The 27,275-nt window shown below is 45.6% G+C and overlaps 1 protein-coding gene across 1 annotated transcript in view; it reads left to right on the top strand.

The window, feature by feature from the left end:
• LOC126252230 (uncharacterized) overlaps nt 1-27,275 on the top strand; it is a 596,261-nt gene that overhangs the window by 455,476 nt on the left and 113,510 nt on the right. Inside the window, exons 21-22 of the mRNA XM_049953102.1 lie at nt 6,392-6,589; nt 10,558-10,764. Coding sequence (XP_049809059.1) covers nt 6,392-6,589; nt 10,558-10,764 — 405 coding nt within the window. The remainder of the gene's footprint in view (nt 1-6,391; nt 6,590-10,557; nt 10,765-27,275) is intronic.

Here is a 27,275-nt window from a genome sequence, read left to right as displayed (position 1 = left end):
CCATTAACTTAGCTGAAGGCTATTCTGTCTCTCGGCAAATGAGAGCAAAGGCTTCGTCAGTATAGTCGCTAGCAACGTCGTCGTACAACTGGGGCGAGTTCTCGTACGTCTCTCGAGACCTGCCCTGTGTGGTGGCGCTCGGTCTGCGATCACACAGTGGCGACACGCGGGTCCGACATGTACTAATGGACCGCGGCCGATTTAAGCTACCACCTAGCAAGTGTGGTGTCTGGCAGTGACACCACACTCTCAGCAGTTCGCAGTACCAGAACAGCAAGGCCATTTTGGTTAGTGTTACAAGGCCAGATCAGTCAATCATCCAGTCTGTTGCCCCTGCAACTACTGAAAAGGCTGCTGCCCCTCTTCAGCAACCACACGTTTGTCTGGCCTCTCAACAGATACCCCTCCGTTGTGGTTGCACCTACAGTACGGCTATCTGTATCGTTGAGGCACGCAAGCCTCCCCACCAACGGCAAGGTCCATGGTTCATGAGGGGGGGGGGGGGGTATCCGAACGATTTTTCCTTTTAACTTTCCGGACTAGGCCTCCTTAATTCAAATTTATACATTTATCCTTCTCCACCATACTTCAAAGTTTGTAACCTCATCATGGAATCACAGTCTGTATACATACAAACACAGGCAACGGTGCCTATAACTTCGACACGCCGTAGCTTCGTCAGCTGACGTATTCGGACATCGCTTCCTATCGTCATTTTGTTCTTCAAGACATCTATTGCATACCCTCGATATTTGTCGGCACAAATCTGAAACACCCGTAAATACATGTATAAATTTAAGTCCCTTACTGCGGTTTCTGTCTGTAAGCTCAGCATAACCTCAGAAACTACTGATATTGATACTCTTTTTCACTAACACACTGACGGAAAAAAATCGCATCACCAGGAAGAAGTTGTGTGAAATAAACGAAAGTTGGTTGGCGTGTTTCTACATCTGAAAGATGATGTTCGTTCAGTATTGGCTAAAAACAGTCTTGGTGGCAATTTTAGTTTTTTATTTTTCAACTACGCATTTCGCCTTATTTAGGCATCTTCAGGTTACCTGAATTTACCTGAGCCCCCATCTTATTCTGTTACTCGCTCCTGTGAACGGGAACGCGTTATGCAGATCTTGGTGTCACTCGCGTTCATCTACACTCCTGGAAATGGAAAAAAGAACACATTGACACCGGTGTGTCAGACCCACCATACTTGCTCCGGACACTGCGAGAGGGCTGTACAAGCAATGATCACACGCACGGCACAGCGGACACACCAGGAACCGCGGTGTTGGCCGTCGAATGGTGCTAGCTGCGCAGCATTTGTGCACCGCCGCCGTCAGTGTCAGCCAGTTTGCCGTGGCATACGGAGCTCCATCGCAGTCTTTAACACTGGTAGCATGCCGCGACAGCGTGGACGTGAACCGTATGTGCAGTTGACGGACTTTGAGCGAGGGCGTATAGTGGGCATGCGGGAGGCCGGGTGGACGTACCGCCGAATTGCTCAACACGTGGGGCGTGAGGTCTCCACAGTACATCGATGTTGTCGCCAGTGGTCGGCGGAAGGTGCACGTGCCCGTCGACCTGGGACCGGACCGCAGCGACGCACGGATGCGTGCCAAGACCGTAGGATCCTACGCAGTGCCGTAGGGGACCGCACCGCCACTTCCCAGCAAATTAGGGACACTGTTGCTCCTGGGGTATCGGCGAGGACCATTCGCAACCGTCTCCATGAAGCTGGGCTACGGTCCCGCAAACCGTTAGGCCGTCTTCCGCTCACGCCCCAACATCGTGCAGCCCGCCTCCAGTGGTGTCGCGACAGGCGTGAATGGAGGGACGAATGGAGACGTGTCGACTTCAGCAATGAGAGTCGCTTCTGCCTTGGTGCCAATGATGGTCGTATGCGTGTTTGGCGCCGTGCAGGTGAGCGCCACAATCAGGACTGCATACGACCGAGGCACACAGGGCCAACACCCGGCATCATGGTGTGGGGAGCGATCTCCTACACTGGCCGTACACCACTGGTGATCGTCGAGGGGACACTGAATAGTGCACGGTACATCCAAACCGTCATCGAACCCATCGTTCTACCATTCCTAGACCGGCAAGGGAACTTGCTGTTCCAACAGGACAATGCACGTCCGCATGTATCCCGTGACACCCAACGTGCTCTAGAAGGTGTAAGTCAACTACCCTGGCCAGCAAGATCTCCAGATCTGTCCCCCATTGAGCATGTTTGGGACTGGATGAAGCGTCGTCTCACGCGGTCTGCACGTCCAGCACGAACGCTGGTCCAACTGAGGCGCCAGGTGGAAATGGCATGGCTTGCCGTTCCACAGGACTACATCCAGCATCTCTACGATCGTCTCCATGGGAGAATAGCAGCCTGCATTGCTGCGAAAGGTGGATATACACTGTACTAGTGCCGACATTTTGCATGCTCTGTTGCCTGTGTCTATGTGCCTGTGGTTCTGTCAGTGTGATCATGTGATGTATCTGACCCCAGGAATGTGTCAATAAAGTTTCCCCTTCCTGGGACAATGAATTCACGGTGTTCTTATTTCAATTTCCAGGAGTGTATAAAAGTTTTTACTGAGTTTAACGAAGGTGATGTTGGCCTGATATATTCGACGATGCCCTTTGGCTACGCCGAAGGATCCTTCTACGAAATACCAAATTAAGATAACCTGAAGATGCCTAAATAAGGCAAAACGCGTAGTTGAAAAATAAAAAACTAAAACTGCAACCAAGACTGCTTTTAACCAATACTGTTAAGCACTGGCTTGCTGTATGTCACATATGGATTGGAAGAATTTCGATGTTCGTTCAAATTTGGCGCCAGTCGCATAAGAGTCGTCACTGTGAGGATGCAAATCAGGTTTGCTTTAAATACATGGTATAACAGTCGTGAGCATAGTTCCCTTTGAGACTGGACTTTGATGTTAGTCAAGACTGCCTTTAAGACGACATAGACGCCATTATCAACACCTCACTGAGTTTGAACGATTTCTTGTAATAGAGCTACGAGAAGCTGGATGTGTCTGCTGCATTACAGCAGAAAGACTTGCCAGGAATGTAGCCACTATACATTATCCAAATGTTCAAATGGCTCTGAGCACTATGCGACTTAACTTCTGAGGTCATCAGTCGCCTAGAACTTAGAACTAATTAAACCTAACTAACCTAAGGACATCACACACATCCATTCCCGAGGCAGGATTCGAACCTGCGACCGTAGCGGTCGCTCGGTTCCAGACTGTAGCGCCTAGAACCGCAAGGCCACTCCGGCCGGCCTATACATTATTACTGGCAGCGGCGGTCACGAGAATGTACGGTAGCAAGAAAGCCTGGTTCCGGACGATCACGTGGCACTATCCAGAGGGAAGACCATCGTGTTCGGCGTATGGCTCTGTAGCGTTATATTGAAACTGCAGCAGCAATTGGAGCAGCAGTTGGTACCACAGATACACAACGAACTGTTACAAATCGGTTACTTCAAGGACAGCTCCGAGCCAGAGGACCTGTAGCGTGCAGCCATTTGCGACTTCAGTGGTGTCAAGCAAGAGGTCATTGGAGGGCAGGGTGGAGATCTCTTGTATTTTCTGGTGAGAGCTGGTTCTGCCTCGGTGCCAGTGATGGCCGTGTGTTGGCTAGAAGGCGGCCAGTTGAGTGTCTGCAACCAACCTGTATTCGTGCTAGACACGCTACACTGAAGCCGTCGGCACACGGACCGTGTAACCGATCGTTGAGCGTTGAACGTGTCGAGTTTCTGACGTCATAGCGTGGAATAGCACGTTCGGGAGTCTTTCCAAACGTGCAGAGCAATATCTCGCATGTCAGATATCCTGAGCGTGCGTCTGAGCGTTGACCAATCACATGGCACAACGCCACCTACGTCACATGCACGCCATCTCCCTTCAGCATTGAGCTGTGAGGCGCCATATTGGCATTCAGTTCAAGCCTACACATATATATGTCGTTTCTGAGCACCAGCAACTTGAGAATCATTCGAAAACCTGTTGTTAACTGCGTGATTCGTTGCAATAAAATAATGAGAGACATCATATTCGTGGCAAAAGAATTATTGTAACTTGGGTATTATCAGAGTATATCATTTGAAGGTAGCGACAAGCTGAGGATCCACGAAAAACACATTGTTTTTGGTACAATTTGTTATAATTAAATTTCAGTTAGTAACATAGCTACGAATAAAGCTTTTAGCAAGTGGCAACATCTTATAAGAGGGCAATAAAAGGTTGTCTCTTTAGCGTCGCCGGCACGGTAACTCAACGTGTTCGGTCAGAGGGTTAGTTGCCCTCTGTAATAAAAAGACTAAGCTGATCAACGACGAACTGAAACGGGTGTCTTGCGACGTCCGTCACGAGCAGATACTACGAACGAAAACGAACAAAATGAGATTTAAAAAGTACCTGTTAGCTAGCTCCCAGGTAACGTGCTTGCCTGTCAGGTAAAAGCTGCTTTCGTTCGCTTTTCTACCGGCACGGTAGATCAGCGTGTTCGGTCAGAGGGTTAGCTGCCCTTTCTAGTAAAAAAACTGAGTTAATCGATCAACAACGAACTTAAACGGATGTCATACGACGTCCGCCCCGAGCAGATGCAACGAAAAAAAGCGAAAAAAAGAGATTAAAAAAAAACGTAGTGAGTAGCGTCGATGATTCAAAACCAGAATCGTGACCTGATGATTGTTCGCATCTCGCCCAGTCTAAATATTTTTTTCATAATATTCGTGTATATAACAGGTTCCGATACTTTATTATTAGTTTAATGTAAGTTTATACTACAATATTTCATGTTATGTAAATATAAGTTCACCTTTTTTTGAGGAGTGAGTTCGTTCGATTGGCTTAATCTACAGGACAGCTTGCGCTACTTGTATAAAGGTATTCCTTTTTCTTTTGAGTTTCGTGATTTGCATGTTGTAAAGTTTCTGCTACTGGGTTGGAACAGTGATCAAGTAAGAATGACTTTAGGGTTTTACTAAAATGTGTTTTGGTATGATCTGTTAAAATTAAGCGACATAAAATGGCATGTTGAGATAAGCGGAACATAAGATAAAATTGTACTCAGTAAATATTACGATGGAATGTGTAACTGGGTCCCAGGTAACGTAGTAGTTGAGTATAACCGGAGTCTCCTACAACAGAAAAAGGCTGGAGATGTTTGACAATCAGTTTTAGTACTAAGTCATTTCTTCCCAACCATATTCATAACTACTTTTACAAAGCCTGAGAGGTTTGTCTGTCTTGACTTTTCGTAGAAGGGCTTTCAGACTGCGCAATACACTTATCGCTAATACCTTCCTGAGCACGTCTACACTGTTGATTCGAAGACGATAGCAATACAAGCATAGAAACGTGTGGTAGATTTAGCCGCCTATTGGAAACAGACTTTCATAAGTAGAATGACATTTTGTTTGTTTTTTTTTTCAGATTTGCTTTGAACATTTCTCTGACTAAATATGATTGTCGACATAAATCACACTTGCTATGTTCCCTGACTCTTCGCTGAAAAATGCCTAGACTTTACTTATTTGCCGCTCCGCGATGATTGTGACAATTGTACTACACAGTGAGAGAATGTGCTAAATTACCGTCAATGTGAACTTATACGAATAGTAAAATATGACGTCGTAAAGCAGATCTAATCTCTCTATTCAACTCAGATCATTTAATTTTACAATCGAACTGAACACTTTCCAAAAGGAACGTAGATATGTCGAACAAAGCGATCCTAGAGACGTACAGTTCTCACAAAAGTCACGCGCGCCTTTTATTGCAAGCTCAGAACCAAAGTACTGAGTGACCATCACACTGTTAGATGTATTCCACACGAGGCCGCGTAACAAAGTGCTCCACATCAAGTTCCCCCGGAATTATATCAAATTTTCCATGTGGTTTCCCAACATCTAATTGGCGAGATCGGATTCTTCCTCACAACAGTTGAATCATTTGTTAGCAACATTCATTGCCGTTGTACAACGCCCTCTTTCCTAGCACTAAAAGCAGCAGAGTCACCAAGAATGTTCCTTCCTAAAAAAATCCCATAATAATCTTGAATGTACTTACGTTCTCTGATATCTGCAATACTCCATATCCTACTGACTCGTAAAAATTGTCAGGCAGCTTCGACATTTCCTCCATTGCACTCGCTGTGTTCCTGCCGGCCAACAGTCTTTTTGCTCGTCCAGTTTGACTGGACTTATAGTACCTGGGGTGAGTGCATCCTTGCAGTTACATAGCCCACAGTGTCTGTTTGCTTTCTCTGTCTCGTATCCAGCCCAGCTCACCTCACACAGACGTTACACACTTCAGTATCAAGGAATAGTAGTAATGTAAAACGTTGCTAATCCTACGGTCTGCTTATGCACCTGCAGGTGACGTTCGCACGCCTGTTGAGCAAAGTGTCGGCGGAGATGAGCTCCGGAGGCTCTGACGGCGAGGTGGTGAGCCGGCCTGCGCAGCTGTCAGGGCTGATGTCAGCTGCGGCCTCTGGAAGCAACGGCGCCTCTGGAGCAGCAGCTGCGTCCCTGCCGCGCTCCGCCAGCAGTCCTCACAGCACCAGCAGCACACAGGTGCAGTCCATGGCACGTAACAACTACACCCCATACTCTACTACTCTACTGCACAGGCGCAAACCATGGCACGTCCAACTCCATACTGTACTACTTTACAGCATATGTTCAGTCCATGGCACATACAGCTACACTCCATACTGTACTACTTCACAGCACAGATGCAGTCCATGGCATGTCCAACTCCACTTCATACTGTACTACATTACAGCACAGGTCCAATCCATGGCACATACAACTCCACTCCATACTGTACTACTTCATAGCACAGGTCCAGTCCATGACACATACAGCTACACTCCATACTGCACAACTAGAAAGCACAGGAGTAGTCCACAACATTTACAACTACCCTCCATACTATACTACTCTACAACACACAGGTGCAGTTCATACCCAGTGCTACTACACTCCATACTCTACTACTCTACAGCACACAGGTTCACTCCATGGCATGTACAACTATACTCCATACTGTACTAATCTACAGCACAGGTGCAGTCCATGATATGTACAACTACACTCCACAGTACAATAGTCTACAGCATCGATGCAGTCCATGGCAACTACATTCCATACTACACTCTCCTAATGCACACAGGTGCTGTCCATGGCACACACATTTACCCTCATTATTCTACTCTACAGCACACAGTTGCAGTCCATCACATGTACAAATACACTCTGTACTCCACTACTCTACAGCACAGGTGCAGTCCACTGTGTGTACAACTACACTCCACAGTATGCTACTCTACAACACAAATGCAGTCCATCACATGTACAGCTATACTCCATATTATCCTAATCTGCGGCACACTGGTGCAGTCCATACCACATACAACTACACTCTGTGTTACATTACTCTACAGCGTAGAGGTGTAGTCCATGGATGCAGAAATATACTCGATACTACACTACGACAGGGTGCACTGCTGCTGTGCAGGACAATTGCGACTCACTTTATGTTATACAATAATATAGCACACTGATACAGTACATTTCATAATGCACTCTATCACTAGAAACTCGTAGTTGCAATTCGTGCCACAATTTCCTACATCCTATACTACACACCATCACACAGGTATGTTATCCAGCACTGCTATGCTTTATACTACTCGTTAATATGGGAAACACACAGTACAGTCCGTAGGATTCACTGCTACACTCCAGACCACAATGTACAGCCAGCAACATACACTGAGATGACAAAAATCGTGGGGTAGCGATATGCACATATGCACATGGCAGTAGTACTGCGTTTACAAGGCATTAAAGAGTGCATTGGTGGAGCCGTCATTTGTACTCAGGAAATTCATGTGAAAACGTTTCCACCCGTTTATGGCCGTACAATTGGAATTAACAGCCTTTAAACGCGGAAGCTAGCTAGACGTGTGGGACACTCCATTTCTGAAACCGTTAGGGAATTCAGTATTCCAAGATTCCCAGTGTCAAAAGTGCACCGAGAATGCCAGATTTCAGGTATTACCTCTCACCACGAACAACGCAGTGGCCGACGGCCTTCACTTAAGGAACGAGAGCAGTAAATCTGAGTAGAATGGTCAGTGCTAACAGACGAGCAACACTACATTAAACAACAACAGAAATCAATATGGGACGCAGACGAACGCATCGGTTAGGACAATTCGGTGAAAATTAGCGTTAATGGGCTACGGCACCGTACGACCGACACTAGTACCTTTGCTAACAGCACGAAATCGCCTGCAGCGCATGTCCTGGGCTCGTGACCATATCACGTGGACCCTGGACGACTGAGTGTGGCTGTGGTGTCACCGCCAGACACCACACTTGCTAGGTGGTAGCCTTTAAATCGGCCGCGGTCCGCTAGTATACGTCGGACCCGCGTGTCGCCACTGTCAGTGATTGCAGACCGAGCGCCGCCACACGGCAGGTCTAGAGAGACTTCCTAGCACTCGCCCCAGTTGGACAGCCGACTTTGCTAGGAAAGGTTCACTGACAAATACGCTCTCATTTGCCGAGACGATAGTTAGCATAGCCTTCAGCTACGTCATTTGCTACGACCTAGCAAGGCGCCATTACCAGTTTATATTGAGATTGCAATTATGTATCATCAAGAGCTATGTTCTCCAATTATGGATTAAAGTTAAGTATTCCAGAAGCTATGTACTATTTTTGGCTACTATAATTACTTTACCTTGTTCCAGACCTCACGCCAGTCTGCGTGAGCTTAGACGCGTGCATTTCGGCCTCCTCTAGCAACACGGTGTTGGCTCTTCTGCCAACACATCAGTGGCCTTGTCAGACGAGTCTCGTATTCAGTTGCAATGAGCTGATGGTAGGGTTCGAGTATGGCGCAAGCCATGGATCCAAGTTATCAACGAGACACTGTGAAAACTGGTGGTGGGTCGATAGTGGTGTGGGCTATGTTTAGATCGAATGAACTGGCACTGAAAATGGATATTCACGGTTACTTAGAGACCTTTTGCAGCCATTCATGGGCTTCATATTCTCAAAGGACGATTGAATTGTTATGGATGGCAATGTGCCATGTCGATGGACAAGAATTGTTCGCAGATGGTTTGAAGAATAGTCTGGAAAATTCGAGCGAATGATTTGGTCACCAAGATCGCCCAACGTGACGCCCATCGAACATTTATGGAGCATAATTGAGAAGTCTGTTCGTTCACAAAATCCGGCACCGGCAACAGTTTTGCAATTATGGACAGCTATAGTGGCAGCATGGCTCAGTACTTCTGCAGAGAACGTCCAACGACTAAACACATGTGCCTCTGACGCTTATTCACAGAATGGAACGTCTGGAGTGGAGTCGTGAACATTCCACCTGTACAATCGAACAGTGGGCCCATGTCCTTTTCAAAGATGAGGCCAGACCTGGTCTGGAGAGTTGATCTCGGTGGATTCGCTTCTGAAGGGAATGTGGAACAAGATTTTGAGATTCGAACATTGTGGAAAGAGACCGGTACTGAGGAGGATCGCTAATTCTGAGGGTAGGGATTATGCTGACCAGTCTAACACCTCTTCATGAAATTGTACGGGTGAATCGGAAAGGTTTAACTGCTGTCAGGTATGGAGAGACGTCCTGGGACCTCACGTACAGTTGTTGCGAGGTGCTGTGCACCCAGACTTCCTACTGATGGACGATAATGCTCGACCTCATACAGCACGACTGGTTGATGTGTTCTTGGAAACGGAAGATACCGCACGCATGGCGTGGCCTGCTCGCTCTGCCGGTTTGAATCCCATAGAGCGTGTCTGGGACGAACGAGGGAGACAGGTTGCATCACGTCAGCGTCCACCAACCACTATCTAAGAGTTTCGAGCAGCTCCGCAGGAAGAAAGGGCGCTATTTCCTCAACATGACTTTGATGAAGTTATTCACAGCATGCTCTGTCGTTGTCAGGTCTGTATTGCTGGCAGAACCTTCTGCCAGGCACTTAATTGTGAATAGCAGAGTAATCACGTAGATGGAGGTGGTCGCACCCCATAGTGAGCACATTAACCAGTTGCAGCAATGTGTGTGCAAATCTGTTAAGTTGAAAAAAATGAAGAAAATTTTCCTATACTGTTATGTATGTGGCAGTTGTTTACGTTCTGTATTCTTTACGTTGCTTCTACTTTGCTATCCCCTGCCTATATTGTTTTGTGGCAAAATAAACGCAACCTTGCAAAATTTCCGTTTGTTGCTTTAATTTTGGACACCAGTGTATTTTAATCTTTATCGCTTTTATAAGATTGTTGTAGAATAGTTCTGATGATGACGATGGCTTGCCCCTTCGAAACGCGACAGTTTTAGCGCTTCTGCGTTGTGAAAGGTGACTGAACCTACATTTTAGTGTTTCTTTTAGTTTCTTCAGTAGACTTTTATGGCCTTCAGTGTGAAACACCTTGGACAGATCTAGAAATACGCGGTGTTCGTCGTGCTTACGGTGCGGAGTGAGACGCGCGCTGTTTGCGGTGTGCAGGGCAGCGACTCCGTGTCGAGCGCGGAGGTGTCTCGCCGGCGAGCGTCGGGGCCCGCGGCCACGGGAGCGCCGCCGTCGGCTGACGCCATCCTGGCCATGTTTCGCACGTTCGCGCGCGCGCCCACGCCCTCCACGGCCTCCAGCCCGCAGGACGACGACGACGACGCCTCCTCCACCACCTCGTCCGTGCCCTCCTCCAGCCTCACGGTAAGCGCGCACGCAGCCAAGTGGCACAGTGCATCTGTTTAAGCTTAGCTTAGATTGTAACACATATATGGTGTCCACATGAAACCTCCCTGACTGTCAAATGCAATTTTTTTAAAAAAACTGCAATAACAAATTACACTTTGCAGCATCATATAAAGTACCTCATAAACATTGAGCGGAAGGTACTACAGGTCGGTATTGGCTCCTTTTGTAACATGTAAAACGTCTAGACCAGGGCTTCCAAACATGTGGTCCGTGGACCCCTTAGGAGTCCGGCGGCTCGTTCTAGGGGGTCCGCAGCCACCTTTCACCAAATTGTGTAAAATAATGAGTAAAATTATTGAATAAAAATGTGAAAATCAAATTCATCACTTTTTTTTCGTGTGAAAAGCATGTGTACTTTTACTTCAGGTCGTATTCCCAAGCAGCCTTTGCGGTTCCTGAGTGAGAACGCATACACAGTTTAGTGCCGGAGAATGCGGTTTCTCTGGTCGACTGTTTCGCAACAATACGGGGGTCGTTAGTGCGCCGGCTCACGGCTCTAGATGCGCTGAAACCTTTTACGCATGCGCGGAGCGAGCTTTGTCGACCAATCACAGCGCTCTCTGGCACGTATGCGGCCCCAGGCATCGTTAAATGTTAAATTTGCTTTGTCAGTGCACTACCTATTTCATAAGTCCATTTTTGACCAGTTTATTACTTCTAACGTGGATCCGTGGCTGAAGTCAGGATCATTGAAGAAGGGTGCGGTTTCTCCATCGCCTTCACAACAAGGGAAGTTTCCAGTTGAAATGAATGAGGAGGGAGGACGACCAAAGGAAGAACAATCACAAGAAGCTCCAAAGACTATTGATACTTCGGAGGGGGGAGGGAGGGGGGGTCATTGGGACCATGGCACTTGCATTAAGAAGCTTTCAGTTCCCATGGATTTCGCTCTGAAATTTAATGTTACTGTGCTCTTGACTGACTACGGGACCGCCATGGATTTTCGACTGTAGAAGGGGTCCGCCAGCTTAGGTTGGGAAGCCCTGGTCTAGACGATACTCTACCTCTACCCATGTGCGCGGAAGCACGCCTGGGGTGATGTAGGCCATTCCATGCACAATTTTCTCTCAGAGATCGCGAAGGGCACACACAGGCGAAGTACATACAATGCCTTTCACATTACCCAACATGAAGAATTCCAGAGGGATAAGTGCAGAGTCAGAGGTGACAACGTGGTTGGTCCATCACATCCTATGCGTCGCTGTGGAGATGTTCGGTCCAGGAAGTCACCAACAAGTAAACTCCAGTGCGATGGTATACCATTCTCTTGGAAGATCAGATTTGGCTGAAGAAGGAGAAGCCGAGGGACAGGAAATTGCGCGATAGTATCCAGACCACCGGAAAAAATGCTCGTATCGGGAGTTATAGGTGAATATGCTCCTGTTTAAAAGGCTCTGAGTGGAAAGTGCGGTATCAACTGCCTCATTCTGCCTTCTTCTGCACCTTCAAAAATTTTTCCAAACATTTAGGCATGCGAACACATCTGCGCTCTTTTTAACATGTAGTTCATCTCTTCTCACTCCAACAAGCTTCCCTACCTGTAACTCACTGACACCCACTAGTCCACCGCTGCAAGTCGCTCATACCCATCCACTGCTCATTCTCAGTCACTCCTTCAGCCCAACTCGCTGTCATTATCTCTTAGTGTCTCTCTAATTATCACCGTCTCCTATCTGACAGCCACAGCCTCCTTCGTTCTGTCGTACTTCTGATGTCTCCTCTCACTGTCATTGTCTCCCTTTCGCTCTCTCTACATCTGCATCTACATGGACACTCTGCAAATCACATTTAAGTGCCTGGCAGAGGGTTCATCGAACCACCTTCACAATTCCGTATTATTCCAATGTCGAATAGCGCGCGGAAAGAGTGAACACCTATGTCTTTCCGTACGAGCTCTAATTTCCCATGATTTATCGTGGTGGTCGTTCCTCCCTATGTACGTCGGTATCAACAAAATATTTTCGCATTCGGAGGAGAAAGTTGGTCATTGGAATTTCGTGAGAAGATTCCGTCGCAACGAAAAACGCCTTTCTTTTAATGATGTCCAGCCCAAATCCTGTATCATTTCTGTGACAGACTCTCCCATATTTCGCGATACTACAAAACGTGCTGCCCTTCTCTAAACTTTTTCGATGTACTCAGGTAAGGATCCCACACCGAGCAACAGTATTCTAAAAGAGGACGGACGAAAGTAGTGTAGGCAGTCTCCCGAGTAGGTCTGTTACATTTTCTAAGTGTCCTGCAAAGAAAACGCAGTCTTTGGTTAGCCTTCCCCACTACATTTTCTATGTGTTATTTTCGATTTACGTTGTTCGTAATTCTAATACCTAGGTATTTAGTTGAATTTATGGCTTTTAGATTAGACTGATTTATCATGTAACCGAAGTGTTCCTTTTAGCACTCATGTGGATGACCCCACACTTGTCGTTATTTAGGGTCAACTGCCACTTTTCGCACCATTCAGATATTTTTTCTAAATCGTTTTGCAGTTTGTTTTGATCTTCTGAGGACTTTATTAGTCGACAAACGACAGCGTCATCTGCAAACAACCGAAGACGGCTGCTCAGATTGTCTCCCAAATCGTTTATATACATAAGGAACAGAAAAGGGCCTATAACAGTACCTTGGGGAACGCCAGAAATCACTTCTGTTTTAATCGATGACTTTCTGTCAATTACTACGAACTGTGACCTCTCTGACAGGAAATCGCAAATCCAGTCACATAACTGAGACGATATTCCATAACCACACAATTTCACTACGAGCTGCTTGTGTGGTACAGTGTCAAAAGCCTTTCGGAAATCCAAGAATACGGAATCGATCTGAAATCCTTTGTCAATAGCACTCAGCACTTCATGTGAATAAAGGGCCAGTTGTGTTTCACAGGAACGATGTTTTCTAAACCCATGTTTGTGTCAATAGACCGTTCCTTCCACTGCCGCTGCCTCTGCTCACTGTCACTACCTCTCACTTCCTCGTTTTCACACTCACAGGCTCTCGCCCACTTCCACTTTCTCCTTCTCTTTATTCCTCTACCATCTTCACTGTCTCCTTCACCCTTTTCCCATCACTGTTCTGTCACTGTCAACTCTGTTCCACTGCCACTGCGTGCTCCTCTTTCTCTCACACTGCCATTGTCTCCTTCCTCTTTCTATACGACAACTACTGTCTACTACCTTATTACTTTCCCGTCTCTTTCCTAATGCCACTATCTCCTACTCTTTCTGCAGAAAAAAGCTCGACTATGTTCGCATGCCAAAATTTTTGAGAAAATTTTTAAAGACGCTGAGGAAGGTAGAATGACGCAGGTAGTACCCCAATTTTCAGTCAGAGCCTTTTTTGCGCTCCGATAGGATCATTTTTCCGTTGATTCCTTTCTTTTCCTTGCCACAGCAGGGCATGTCACTCATATGAAAAGAGATTTATGGATCAGTAAAATTTTGATAGTTTACTTATGTGAAACTGAAATAATGTAAGACTAATTTTACACGTCAGACCGGTAATTTACGTGCAAAAAAAACTGAATGTGCTTCAGTATTACAACATGGAGTCCCAGAAGCCTTCTCATAGTAACGGAAACACTTTACAGCATATTTCTCTGTGATAAGCCACTACGTTTTCGCCTCACACTAGATTGTACATGGGTGTATAAGAAGGATAAATTTGAACCCCTGTATCTCGAAAAGGGACAAAGATACAAAGAAAATTTTCACTGATGTTCGGTATCAGGATTTTAGGAATACTGCGTAAACATTTCAGCCATTTACTATGCATAGCCGTCATGGAATCCCCAACTCGGTTTTGGTACGAAAAAACGATAAAAAACGCATTTTTGGGGGATCTCTAAAGAAGCGGCGATGAGTTAATGGTGCCTCCATAAGCATCTTAAGGTCCACCCTAGACCACATCGAATGCAAAAAGAACCAACCGAGTATCTCCATTTACCTGACCAAGAGGAAATGTCTAGTATTCGTACTTGGACCCTGTAATGTAGAATAGTGATACTAAGGTGATCCTCCTGTTGCGTATACAAATGGTCCCTAGCCCAACGGGTATCCAAAAAACTTGACCCTACCTTCCCATCACCGACAGAAACAGAGGTATGGGCCCGGAAGAATCTCGGTTTTGTGCGCATCGTTTTGGAACACATTAGGTAGCGCATGATGTTCCATTAGTACCGATAAATGTTTCCTGTTACTGTTTACTCGGTGAAGAAAAATTATCCACCTATGCTGTTTTTTCAACAGCACATACCCACGTTCACCTATTCCCTGTCTTTGACATGTTCCAGGAAACTGTGGGGTTTTCAGAACTCTAGACGCAGTTATTGTGCCAGTTAATCTTCCTGCATGTGTGAAATATTGTTTCATCAAAGAAAACGACGTTTCCTATATAGTTTGCGTTTCGCTCGATCCGGCCAAACATCTCAACAGTAAATTCGTGGTGAAACTGGAAATCATTTCGCTTTAATGCTTGCACAGTTTGGACTTTGTTAAGTTTGCGGCGAAGTGGTTGATGCAGCACCTTGAGATCTGTTCAGGAAAGGATCTTTAGTTCTCGTGATGGTTCGCGAACTGACGTTGATGGGCTTCTTTGGGAGGTCTCTCTGATCTCCTCTACAATTTGATTAGATGTGCCTTTTCTGCCAGAACCTCATTGTCTGTTTACACTCCCAGCGGCTAGGAACGTCTGGTGGCTTCCTTTGAAATCACCGGCGAAAATTTCTTTGGGCAGCAATGGGTGATTTCGTTTCCGCTTACCACTCTACGCATTGGGCTCTCACTTGAGGTGTGGCCATTTCCGGTATTTATTTATTACCGGAAACAAAAAGAAAGGAGTCGTTTAAGAACAATCTATACAAAACTTTTTGAGTTGCTTTACGTGATGCCACAAACAGCAAGTATCTTTGTGTCATACCCTTTTTATTGCATTTGGAAATTGAGGAGGTTTCGTGTGGATACCATATATTTTCCTGACCGCCCATGTTTATTAGTCGTGTTCGCTATTGTGTAATGGGTATTCAAATGAAAATGTGCGTAACATCGTAACAACCACACTGGTTGAAATTTGTATATGCCGTTTTGTAATAACGTAGTGAGACATCAAGGCAACGGAAGTATGCGTCGTCACCTCAGTCGTTTTCGACGCACGCGGTCTGATATTCATTGAATTATTCGAGGACTGAAAGACCATTAACAGTGGCGCGTACTGTGAGACACTGCGCAGCCTACGCAAGTCTACCCAGAGCAAACGGCCTGGGATGCTCAAGGAGGGAATTATTCTGCTCAACAGTAACACACGTCCACACGTCTCCAAGGTAACACTAAGTATAATGGCAACTTCAAGTGGGACCAGCTTGAGCATCTGCCCTACGGAAATATCGTGCTGCGACATCCTCGTGTTTGGCCCCATAAAAAAACATCTCAAAGGGAAGCACTTCAACTCGGAGGACGAACTGAAGGACACAGCAGAGGACTGGCTCCTGTCACAGCCACAGCGATTCTGGCAACAGGGAATCTGGCTTGTGAAACAGTGGGATAGTTGTTCCCAGCCCTCTGGCGATTACTTTTGAAAAATACTTTAATTATACCCACCCACAGTCTTGATTGTTACCTTTCCTTTTGACTTTTGAACACCGTTCATACTAATCTCGTTCAGTCTGCAGTTGTAGGGCGAAGGGGTGTTTTATTAAACCTGAAGATGATGGCCTGGTCTTTCCCTGATCCTCCTAAATGGGTCGTGGTCGGACCCGACTGGTTTGGTTTTAGGGGCGAAAAATTTCCCAGTGATGGCCGATGTTTCGAACATTTGTGGCCAGTAGGGAGCATCTTACAGAAGCCCTTCTAGTAGGAGCAGTTAATGGCCAATGAAAATGCCTACTTTCTGGTCCTGATTCTGACTGGCTGAAGGCCCCAACGTTAAATAATTTCGTGGAGCGATGAGTCTACCGACAGCTCTCATGGATGTAAAGTTGTGTGCCCCTGAAGCGGAAATAGTGTTTCCGTTGTGTATTTCTGAAGATGCGAGTAGATGATTCTTTATGATCAACCACGTGCGGTACGGAAGACTGAGACAATTCGAAGTGTGTTCCTTCCCGTTTTTTTCGGCGAGTACTGATGATTAGCGTAGACTTTTCCGATAAAGAGAAAGACCGCAGAGCAGGATGTGGGGATATTAGCTAGCTGGAGGCTGTGATGCTGGATAAAGGACTTAGCTAAGGTTAATTCATCCAAAAATTGTATTCGATTACCCAAAAATTTTACAGTGTTGTTTTTGTATGAATCTTTCCCTGTTGATGTGAAACTATCTATGTTGTTGTTGTGGTCTTCGTCCTGAGACTGGTTTGATGCAGCTCTCCATGCTACTCTATCCTGTGCAAGCTTCTTCATCTCCCAGTACCTACTGCAGCCTACATCGTCTGAATCTGCTTAGGGTATTCATCTCTTGGTCTCCCTCTAAGATTTTTACCCTCCACGCTGCCCTCCACTACTAAATTGGTGATCCCTTGATGCCTCAGAACATGTCCTACCAACCGATCCCTTCTTCTAGTCAAGTTGTGCCACAAACTCCTCTTCTCCCCAACTCTATTCAATACCTCCTCATTAGTAATGTGATCTACCCATCTAATCTTCAGCATTCTTCTGTAGCACCACATTTCGAAAGCTTCTATTCTCTTCTTGTCTAAACTATTTATCGTCCATGTTCCACTTCGGTACATGGCTACACTCCATACAAATACTTTCAGAAATGACTTCCTGACACTTAAATCAATACTCGATGTTAACAAATTTCTCTTCTTCAGAAACGCTTTCATTGCTATTGCCAGTCTACATTTTATATCCTCTCTACTTCGACCATCATCAGTTATTTTGATCCCTAAATAGCAAAACTCCTTTTCTACTTTAAGTGTCTCATTTCCTAATCTAATTTCCTCAGCATCACCCGACTTAACTCGACTACATTCCATTACCCTTGTTTTGCTTTTGTTGATGTTCATCTTATACCCTCCTTTCAAGACAATATCCATTCCGTTCAACTGCTCTTCCAAATCCTTTGCTGTCTCTGACAGAATTACAATCTCATCGGCGAACCTCAAAGTTTTTATTTCTTCTCCATGGATTTTAATACCTACTCCGAACTTTTCTTTTGTTTCCTTTACTGCTTGCTCAATATACAGATTGAATAGCATCGGCGAGAGGCTACAATCCTGTCTCACTCCCTTCCCAACCACTGCTTCCCTTTCATGCCCCTCGACTCTTATAACTGCCATCTGGTTTCTGTACAAATTGTAAATAGCCTTTCGCTCCCTGTATTTTACCCCCGCCACCTTCAGAATTTGAAAGAGAGTATTCCAGTCAACATTGTCAAAAGCTTTCTCTAAGTCTACAAATGCTAGGAACGTAGGTTTACCTTTCCTTAATCTTTCTTCTAAGATAAGTCGTAGGGTCAGTATTGCCTCACGTGTTCCAACATTTCTACAGAATCCAAACTGATCTTCCCCGAGGTCGGCTTCTATCAGTTTTATCCATTCGTCTGTAAAGAATTCGCGTTAGTATTTTGCAACTGTGGCTTATTAAACTGATAGTTCGGTAATTTTCGCATCTGTCAACACCTGCTTTCTTTGGGATCGGAATTATTATATTCTTCTTGAAGTCTGAGGGAATTTCGCCTGTCTCATACATCTTGCTCACCAGATGGTAGAGTTTTCTCAGGACTGGCTCTCCCAAGGCTGTCAATAGTTCTAATGGAATGTTGTCTACTCCCGGGGCCTTGTTTCGACTTAGGTCTTTCAGTGCTCTGTCAAACTCTTCACGCAGTATCATTTCTCCCATTTCATATTCATCTACATCCTCTTCCATTTCCATGATATTGTCCTCAAGTACATCGCCTCTGTATAGTCCCTCTATATACTCCCTCCACCTTTCTGCTTTCCCTTCTTTGCTTAGAACTGGGTTTCCATCTGAGCTCTTGATATTCGTGCAAGTGGTTCTCTTTTCTCCAAAGGTCTCTTTAATTTTCCTGTAGGCAATATCTATCTTACCCCTCGTGAGATAAGCCTCTACATCCTTACATTTGTCCTATAGCCATCCCTGCTTAGCCATTTTGCACTTCCTGTCGATCTCATTTTTGAGACGTTTGTATTCCTTTTTGCCTGCTTCACTTACTGCATTTTTGTATTTTCTCCTTTCATCAATTAAATTCAGTATCTCTTCTGTTACCCAAGGATTTCTACCAGACCTCGTCTTTTTACCTACTTGATCCTCTGCTGCCTTCACTATTTCATTCCTCAAAGCTAGCCATTCTTCTTCTACTGTATTTCTTTCCCCCATTCCTGTCAATTGTTCCCTTGTGCTCTCCCTGAAGCACTGTACAACCTCTGGTTCTTTCAGTTTATCCAGGTCCCATCTCCTTAAATTCCCACCTTTTTGCAGTTTCTTCAGTTTTAATCTACAGTTCATAACCAATAGATTGTGGTCAGAGTCGACATCTGCCCCTGGAAATATAATTTAAAACCTATCTATATTCCAGTTTATTATTGGGGTAATGATCAATTATGGTTCCAGGTGGCCAGCTGGAGGCTGTGTGTGAACAGTTAGCGACGTACATATTCCAACCCAGCTCTCGAATATCTGAATCCTTCTGAAAGTAGTTGGATTGCTAGAGAGTTTTGATTATTGACACTACAGTAATGAGAAATTTAGCCATGTCTCACAGGGTTAAAACGAGGTTTGTGACTCATATTTGACTGATACGATAGTTGTAACAAAGCAGAGAATTAATCCGGATCCGGCAGTAAACGTTTACAATTAAATCTGTGGAGCAGTATGTCACATAATTTGTCTCGCACGCAGCACATTGTAAAGAGCGTGTGAATTATGCCCACGGCCGCGACGTCACCCAAGCTCCAATGCACGGACGAAATGAACGCTTCAAGACTACGCACACTGTTCGTACGCTAGAGTAAAGCGTCCTTCACGCTGGACGTGGCATTCAACGTCCAACGCGCTGACGCGGCCTCGAGCACACAGCTGGACGATCGGAAACGACACGGTTTGTTCACGCGGGATGTACAGTATACCGCGATGTCGCCACGTGCGACAACAGAGCGCTCCAGGGGACACTGTAGGCTACAGGTGAGTCGCACAAACTACACACGAGTTCTCGATGTTGACAAGTGTAGCCACTTTTCCACTTTGTTTAAGACACAATGTGGAGCGACAACGTTTACAATGGTTATTTCTACTTTCGACATTGTACAGGCACTATTTTTCTCTAAATACATTTATCAATACACATACGCCGATGTACCAAAGCATTATAACTACCTGCTTAATACGAGGATCATTTCCAAACTTCTGCACACTGTAAGACAGAAGTGAAGAAAGGAATTTATTTTATAAAATACCCTTACCGTTCATCAATACAATCTCCATTCCTGCTTATGGCACCTTCCCAACGTTTTTCCAACTTCTACACTTCGGATAGGGTACCTTCATTTTTGAGCTCTATGATTTACTCGGGTCACCTTACTGGAAACTTCATCAATTGTATCAAAACGTTTTCCGGGAAGATCTTGTTTCAGTCTGAAAAACAAATCAGGTTGTTGGGCTTATATCAGAGGGGGAAAGTATTTCTCATCCATATTTGGCGAGCGTTTCTCTTACTTGTAGAGTAATGTGCGGTCTTGCATTATCGTTCAGGGACTGATGACCCTGTAGTTTGGTCCCTTTACTCACCAAGCCAACGAATATTATCGCGCAAAATGAGGACACCAGCTGCAAGCATGCCAGGCCTACTTTGACGAATCTTCGGGTGCAAAACATTTTGCAGAAACAGCTTCTAGTACACGCCTGTTACAGACGTCCCCTGGGGCACTCTGTTTGCAACTGTCATTCCATTCATATGTAAAGACCATCATCAGTTTCACCTTTGATTGTTGGCGGAGGAATTTTTTCGGAAGTAGAGATTCGGAACTTTCCCACTGTGACGACTGAGACTTCAGTTCTTGCTCAAAGTCTCGTATCCAAGTTTCATGAAGTGAAAAAATCCTTTTCAGGAACTGTTCACCATCGGTTCGATAACGTTTAAGTAATTCTTCTGCGACTGTTTAGCAACCTGCTTCCTGCTCTGTACTCAGATCGTGCGAAACCCAGCTGACAGCAACTTCTCTCATCTTTAACTTTTCTGTGAACTGACTTTACAGACATTCTGGCGTCATATGCAATTTTTCTCACACGTTTTTCGTCGAACATCTCTCAAAATGTCATTACCAATATATTGAGATGTGCAGTCTATTGCAGTTGATATCCTTCCACTTCTTGGGTTGTCCTCAGTGCTTACTCGATCTTCACAGAAACAAGCAAACCACTGTGATACTGTGCTACGATCCACTACACTATTCCCACACATCTCTTTCAAAATGTGATAAATTTCCGTTGGGTTCCTTCCACGTGGGGATTCGATTTTGTTGTAGGAACACTGGTCACTACTCGTAATCCGACCTGATTCGGCTTCAGCTACCACTTTGAAACTAAATTACTCACGATACAGCTACGCGAACCACCAAATACATACACACCCGTCACGCCTAAGATCTCGCTCACAACTGACACGAATTTCAACTTGATCATGTCTCTCTAACGGTCGCGCATGCGCAGTGTGCTGGACTTTTGATTTGACCCTTCTAGCTTGTTGGTCCACCCTTGGAACACGATACAGCAGCCATTCTGCGTGGTATGCATCCGTCAAGTACTGGGTAGCTTTCCGGAGGTATGCGGCACCAGATGTCTACGATGAGGTCACGCATCCCCCGTTAAGTAGCGAGCTGTGGCTTGTGGGCGAGGATAAAATGCCCGATAGTGTCCCAGATGAGTTCCATCAGATCGAGTGCAGTGGAAGTTGGTGGTCAAGACATCAACATGAGTTCACTGCCATGCTCTTCGAATCACTGTAGCACTATTTTGACCTTGTGACACAGACAGTTATCCTGCTAGAAGATCGCTCACTGTCGCAAAAGACATCGAGCATGATGAGATGCAGGTCTTTCTCAAAAATGTACACGTAGTCCACAGCTGACACGGCTACCTTAGATTACTTCCACAAGTCCCATGGAAATCTAAGTGAATGCCCGCCGTAGCATAATACACTACTGGCCATCAAAATTGCTACACCAAGAAGAAAAGCAGGTGATAAACGGGTATTCATTGGACAAATATATTATACTAGAACTGACATGTGATTACATTTTCACTCGATTTGCGTGCATAGATCCTGAGAAATAAGTACCCAGAACAACCACCTCTGGCCGTAATAACGGCCTTGATACGCCTGGGCATTGAGTCAAACTGAGCTTGGATGGCGTGTACAGGTACAGCTGCCCATGCAGCTTCAACACGATACCACAGTTCATCAAGAGTAATGACTGGCCAGTTGCTGGGCCACCATTGACCAGACGTTTTCAATTGGTGAGAGATCTGGAGAATGTACTGGCCAGGGCAGCAGTCGAACATTTTCTGTATCCAGAAAGGCCCATACAGGACCTGCGACATGCGGTCGTGCATTATCCTGCTGAAATATAGGGTTTCGCAGAGATCGAATGTAGGGTAGAGCCACGGATCGTAACACATGTAACGTCCACTGTTCAAAGTGCCGTCAATGCGAACAAGAGGTGACCGAGACGTGTAACCAATGGCACCCCATACCATCACGCCAGGTGATACGCCAGTATGGCGATGACGAATACACGCTTCCAATGTGGGTTCACCGCGATGTCGCCAAATACGGATGCGACCATCATGATGCTGTAAATAGAACCTGAATTCATCCGAAAAAATGACGTTTTGCCAGGTTCGTCGTTGAGTACACCATCGCAGGCGCTCCTCTCTGTGATGCAGCGCCAAGGGTAACCGCAGCGATGGTCTCCGTGCTGATAGTCCATGCTGCTGCAAACGTCGTCGAACTGTTCGTGCAGATGGTTGTCGTCTTGCAAACGTTCCCATCTGTTGACTCAGGGATCGAGACGTGGCTGCACGATCCGTTACAGCCATGCGAATAAGATGCCTGTCATCTTGACTGCTAGTGATACGAGGCCGTTGGGATCCAGCACGGCGTTCCGTATTACCCTCCTGAACCCACCGTTTCCATATTCTGCTAACAGTCATTGGATCTCGACCAACGCGAGCAACAATGTCGCGATACGATAAACCGCAATCGCGATATGCTACAATCCGACATTTATCAAAGTCGGAATCGTGATGGTACGCATTTCTCCTCCTTACACGAGGCATCACAACGACGTTTCACCAGGCAACGCCGGGCAACTGCTGTTTGTGTATGAGAAATCGGTTGGAAACTTTCCTTATGTCAGCACGTTGTAGGTGTCGCCACCGGCGCCACCCTTGTGTGAATGCTCTGAAAAGCTAATCACTTGCATATCACAGCATCTTCTTCCTGTCGGTTAAATTTCGCGTCTGTAGCGCGTCACCCTCGTGGTGTAGCAATTTTAATGGTCAGTAGTGTACTACCCCCACCGGTCTGCGTCCGTGGCGTGGTGCATGTTTCAAGCAGTCGTTCGCCTTGATGACATCGGCCTTTCATAACAAGAAACTTGTTTAATCCGACCAGGAGTGATGTTTGCATTGATCCACGAGCCAATCTCGACAATACTGCGCCCACTGCATTCGTAATAGAAGATGTCTTTGGATGAAAACTGGAACGTACATCAGTCCTCTGCTGCGGTGTTCCCTATTCAACAATTTGCCCTGAACAATACGCTACGAAACACTTGTGCCAGAACGAAATCGTATTCTGCCGTCAGTTCTGCCACCCATCGCCGCTTATTCTGCTTTACAGAGCGGACGACCCTCTGACCTCCACGTTCTGTGATGAGGCGTGGACGTCCAACACTTTTTGTCTACTCCTGCTTTCGCCATCCTTCACTGTAGATGCTTCCGACAACATCACACGAACAACATTTCACAGATATTCGTGCCTAGACGCCGGCCAAACAACCTGCGCTTTGTCAGAGTCCCTTATGTCAGCGCATTTCACCATGTGCGTCCCATATCCTTAGTAGACTGATTCACCATTCGCCTCTACAGTGCGAACACCTATCCACCACGCGACCGTGCAATTGTTCCATTCATAAGTAATCACCGCATACGTCAAGACGTTTATCCCACTGGCAGACGAGACGATCAATTATTGTTTCGTAGAATGGGTTCGGTCGCTGTCGTACCCACAACCGCACCCACTCTTGCATTTCTTCGTCAGTCTGAAACCGACGTATGCCTTTCGTAGGGTTGCCAAATTCGTGAAACTCACACGGTGAAAGACCCGGGCTGTACGGAGGATGTTGCAATGTTTCCCAACCAAATCGCTGAAGTGTAGTATTGCATTCGTCCGACTGGCAGTGTGGGAGCGGGCGTTATCGTACACCAGGATGATGCCGTCTACATCTACATCTACGTGATTACTCCGCTATTCACAATAAAGTGCCTGGCAGAGGGTTCAATTAACCACCTTCAAGCCGTTCCACTCTCAATGGCGCGCGGGAAAAAGAGCACTTAAATTTCTCTGTGCGAACCCTGATTTCTCTTATTTTATCGTGACGATCATTTCTCCCTATGTAGGTGGGTGCCAACAGAATGTTTTCGCAATCGGAGGAGAAAACTGGTGACTGAATCCCGTCGCAACGAAAAACGCCTTTGTTTTAATGATTGCCACTCCAATTCACGTATCATATCTGTGGCACTATCTCCCCTATTTCGCGATAATACAAAACAAGCTGCTCTTCTTTGTACTTTTTCGATGTCATCCGTCAGTCCCATCTGTTGCGGATCCCACACCGCACAGCAATACTCCAGAATAGGGCGGATAAGCGTGGTGTAAGTAGTCTCTTTAGTAGACCTGTTGCACCTTCTAGGGGTTCTGCCAATGTATCGCAGTCTTTGGTTGGCTCTACCCACAACACTATGTGATCGTTCCAATTTAAGGTATTTGTAATTGTAATCCCTAAGTATTTAATAGAATTTACAGCCTTCAGATTTGTGTGACTTATCGCGTAATCGAAATTTAGCTGATTTCTTTTAGTACTCATGTGAATAGCTTCACTCTTTTCTTTATTCAGGGTCAATTGCCACTTTTCGCACCATACAGATACCTTATCTAAATCATTTTGCAATTCGTTTTGGTCATCTGATGATTTTACAAGTCGGTAAATGACAGCATCATCTGAAAACCATCTAAGATACTGAGATTTTCTCCTATGTCGTTAATATAGATCAGGAACAATAGAGCGCCTATAACAAGCCCGCCGCCGTGGCCGAGCGGTTCTAGGCGCTTTAATCCGGAACAGCGCAGCTGCTATGGTCGCGGTTTCGAATCCTGCCTAGGGCATGGATGTGTGTGATGTCCTTAGGTTAGTTAGGTTTAAGTAGTTCTAAGTCTAGGGGACTGATGACCTCAGATGTTAAGCCCCTTAGTGCTTGGAGCCATTTGAATTTGAGCCTACAACACTTCCTTGGGGAACGCTGGGTATTATTTCTGTTTTACTCGATGACTTTCCGTCTATTACTGCAAACTGTGACCTTTCTGACAGCATTCTTGAAGCCCGAGAGCTAACGACAAAGGCAACATTGGAAACATCCTACATCTCCAATGCCAAAGAAATCTAAAGCTGTTCATTCAAGTTCCGGCAAGGTAATGATTACCTTCTTCTTCGATTGCGGGAACACTCTTACCCGGACAGAATGATCCTGTTACAAGATAATACTCGTCCCCCACTGCCAATCGGACGAAGGCTACGCTTCAGCGATTTGGTTGGGAAACACTGCAACATCTTCCATACAGCCCGGTTCTTTTAGCACGTTAGTTTCACATCTTTGGCGATCTGAAGAAAGACAAGCGTGGACATCGGTTTCAGCCGGAGGAGGAAGTGCAAGATTGGGTACGGTTGTGGATCCGTCAGCGGCTGACCGCGTTCTACGGACCAGGAATTAATCGTCTCGTCTCCCAGTGGGATAAATATCTTAACATTTGTGGTGATTACTTTTAAATGGAACCACTCCATGGTCCCATTGTAGTGTATCTTCACTTTTCATTTCACTGCCCCTCATATTTTTCTTACCGCGTTAAGTGCACACAACGCAACCAAGCGACGTTCAGTCTCGCGATAGGCAGTGGTCATAATGTTTTGGTTCATCAGCGTAATTCTTCCCATGTCCAAGAACCGTGGCACGCTCCTTGTTTGAATTGAGAAGCGACCTGCATGTGCTGGTGACGGCCCCTCATTGGTTCACAGAAGAAAAGGAAGGAAGGAATATTGGTTTTAACGTCCCGTAGACATCATGGTCAATGAGCTCGGATTGTGTCAAGAATAAGGATGGTAATCAGCCGTTCCCTTTCAACCTAGAGCGATTTAGGGAAAGCATGGAAAATCTAAATCAGGATGGCCAAACGCGGGTTTTGACGGTCGTCCTCCCAAATGTGAGTCCAGTGTGCTAACCACTGCGCCACCTCGCTCGGTCATTGGTCCACTTTCGAATACACGTTCAGAATATCTGACCTGATTAATATTGCTCTGTACCTCCTAAAAGACTCGACAACGTTCATTTTCCAAGCTCTGACGTCAGATGCTTGTTATACAACACATTAACGATCCAATTCACGAGCCATGTGAGGTCGGATTTACAAAGAGAAGGCCCTCGAGAATCTGGAACGTACTAGAAAAACAAAAACACGCAATTTTTCCACAGTTGGTTCCCTACAGCTTGCAGATATCGGGTGGTTATAATTAAATTGCAGCTGCTCACAGAGGTTCAACGTTGGTAGATATTCGACCGCATCAATGCGGAACCGATCTACGCTGGAAAAAAATTAGTCCTGATCCAAGAAAGACGTATAGAAATGTTTCCATTTCCATATATAATGAATTGAAGACGGGACTTCAGCAGAAAAGGAATGTCAAACAACAGAGAAAGGCATAATGTTGATTTGACTGTTAACCGTCACATACACAATTTGTTCAGTGTGAGTGCCGGAGATGTCGACGAGATGCTGTAGAGCGCCAGATTTGCACCTGGTGGCCAAAATCCGAACTAATTTTTTTCCAGTGTTGATCATTTCCGCATTAACACATTAGCATATCTTCCTAGTTCCGCAGCCATATAATAATTACAGCCCACAATGGACTCCGTGAGTAGCTGCACACCGTGTTTATGATAAATCGTGTTGTACCAGCGTCACCTTCTATTATACCGGTTAGTATTGCTGCAAGTTTTTACTGTTACTACTAAGACGCATAGGAAGTTTCCAATTATAGTATCTGTGTTGACACATACAAGATGTTTCAACCCTCTTTGCATTGCGTCATTAACACTAACTGGACATAAAACTTTATATAGAAATTAAATGTTGTACAGAAGATCCAATTTTTCAGTAAAAATTTAGTACAACGCATCCAGCCT

This window comes from Schistocerca nitens, chromosome 4, assembly GCF_023898315.1.
Source record: "Schistocerca nitens isolate TAMUIC-IGC-003100 chromosome 4, iqSchNite1.1, whole genome shotgun sequence".
Lineage (NCBI taxonomy): Eukaryota > Metazoa > Arthropoda > Insecta > Orthoptera > Acrididae > Schistocerca > Schistocerca nitens.
The sequence above is the reverse complement of the archived record's forward strand: the minus strand, read 5'-3'. Positions and strand labels throughout refer to the sequence as shown.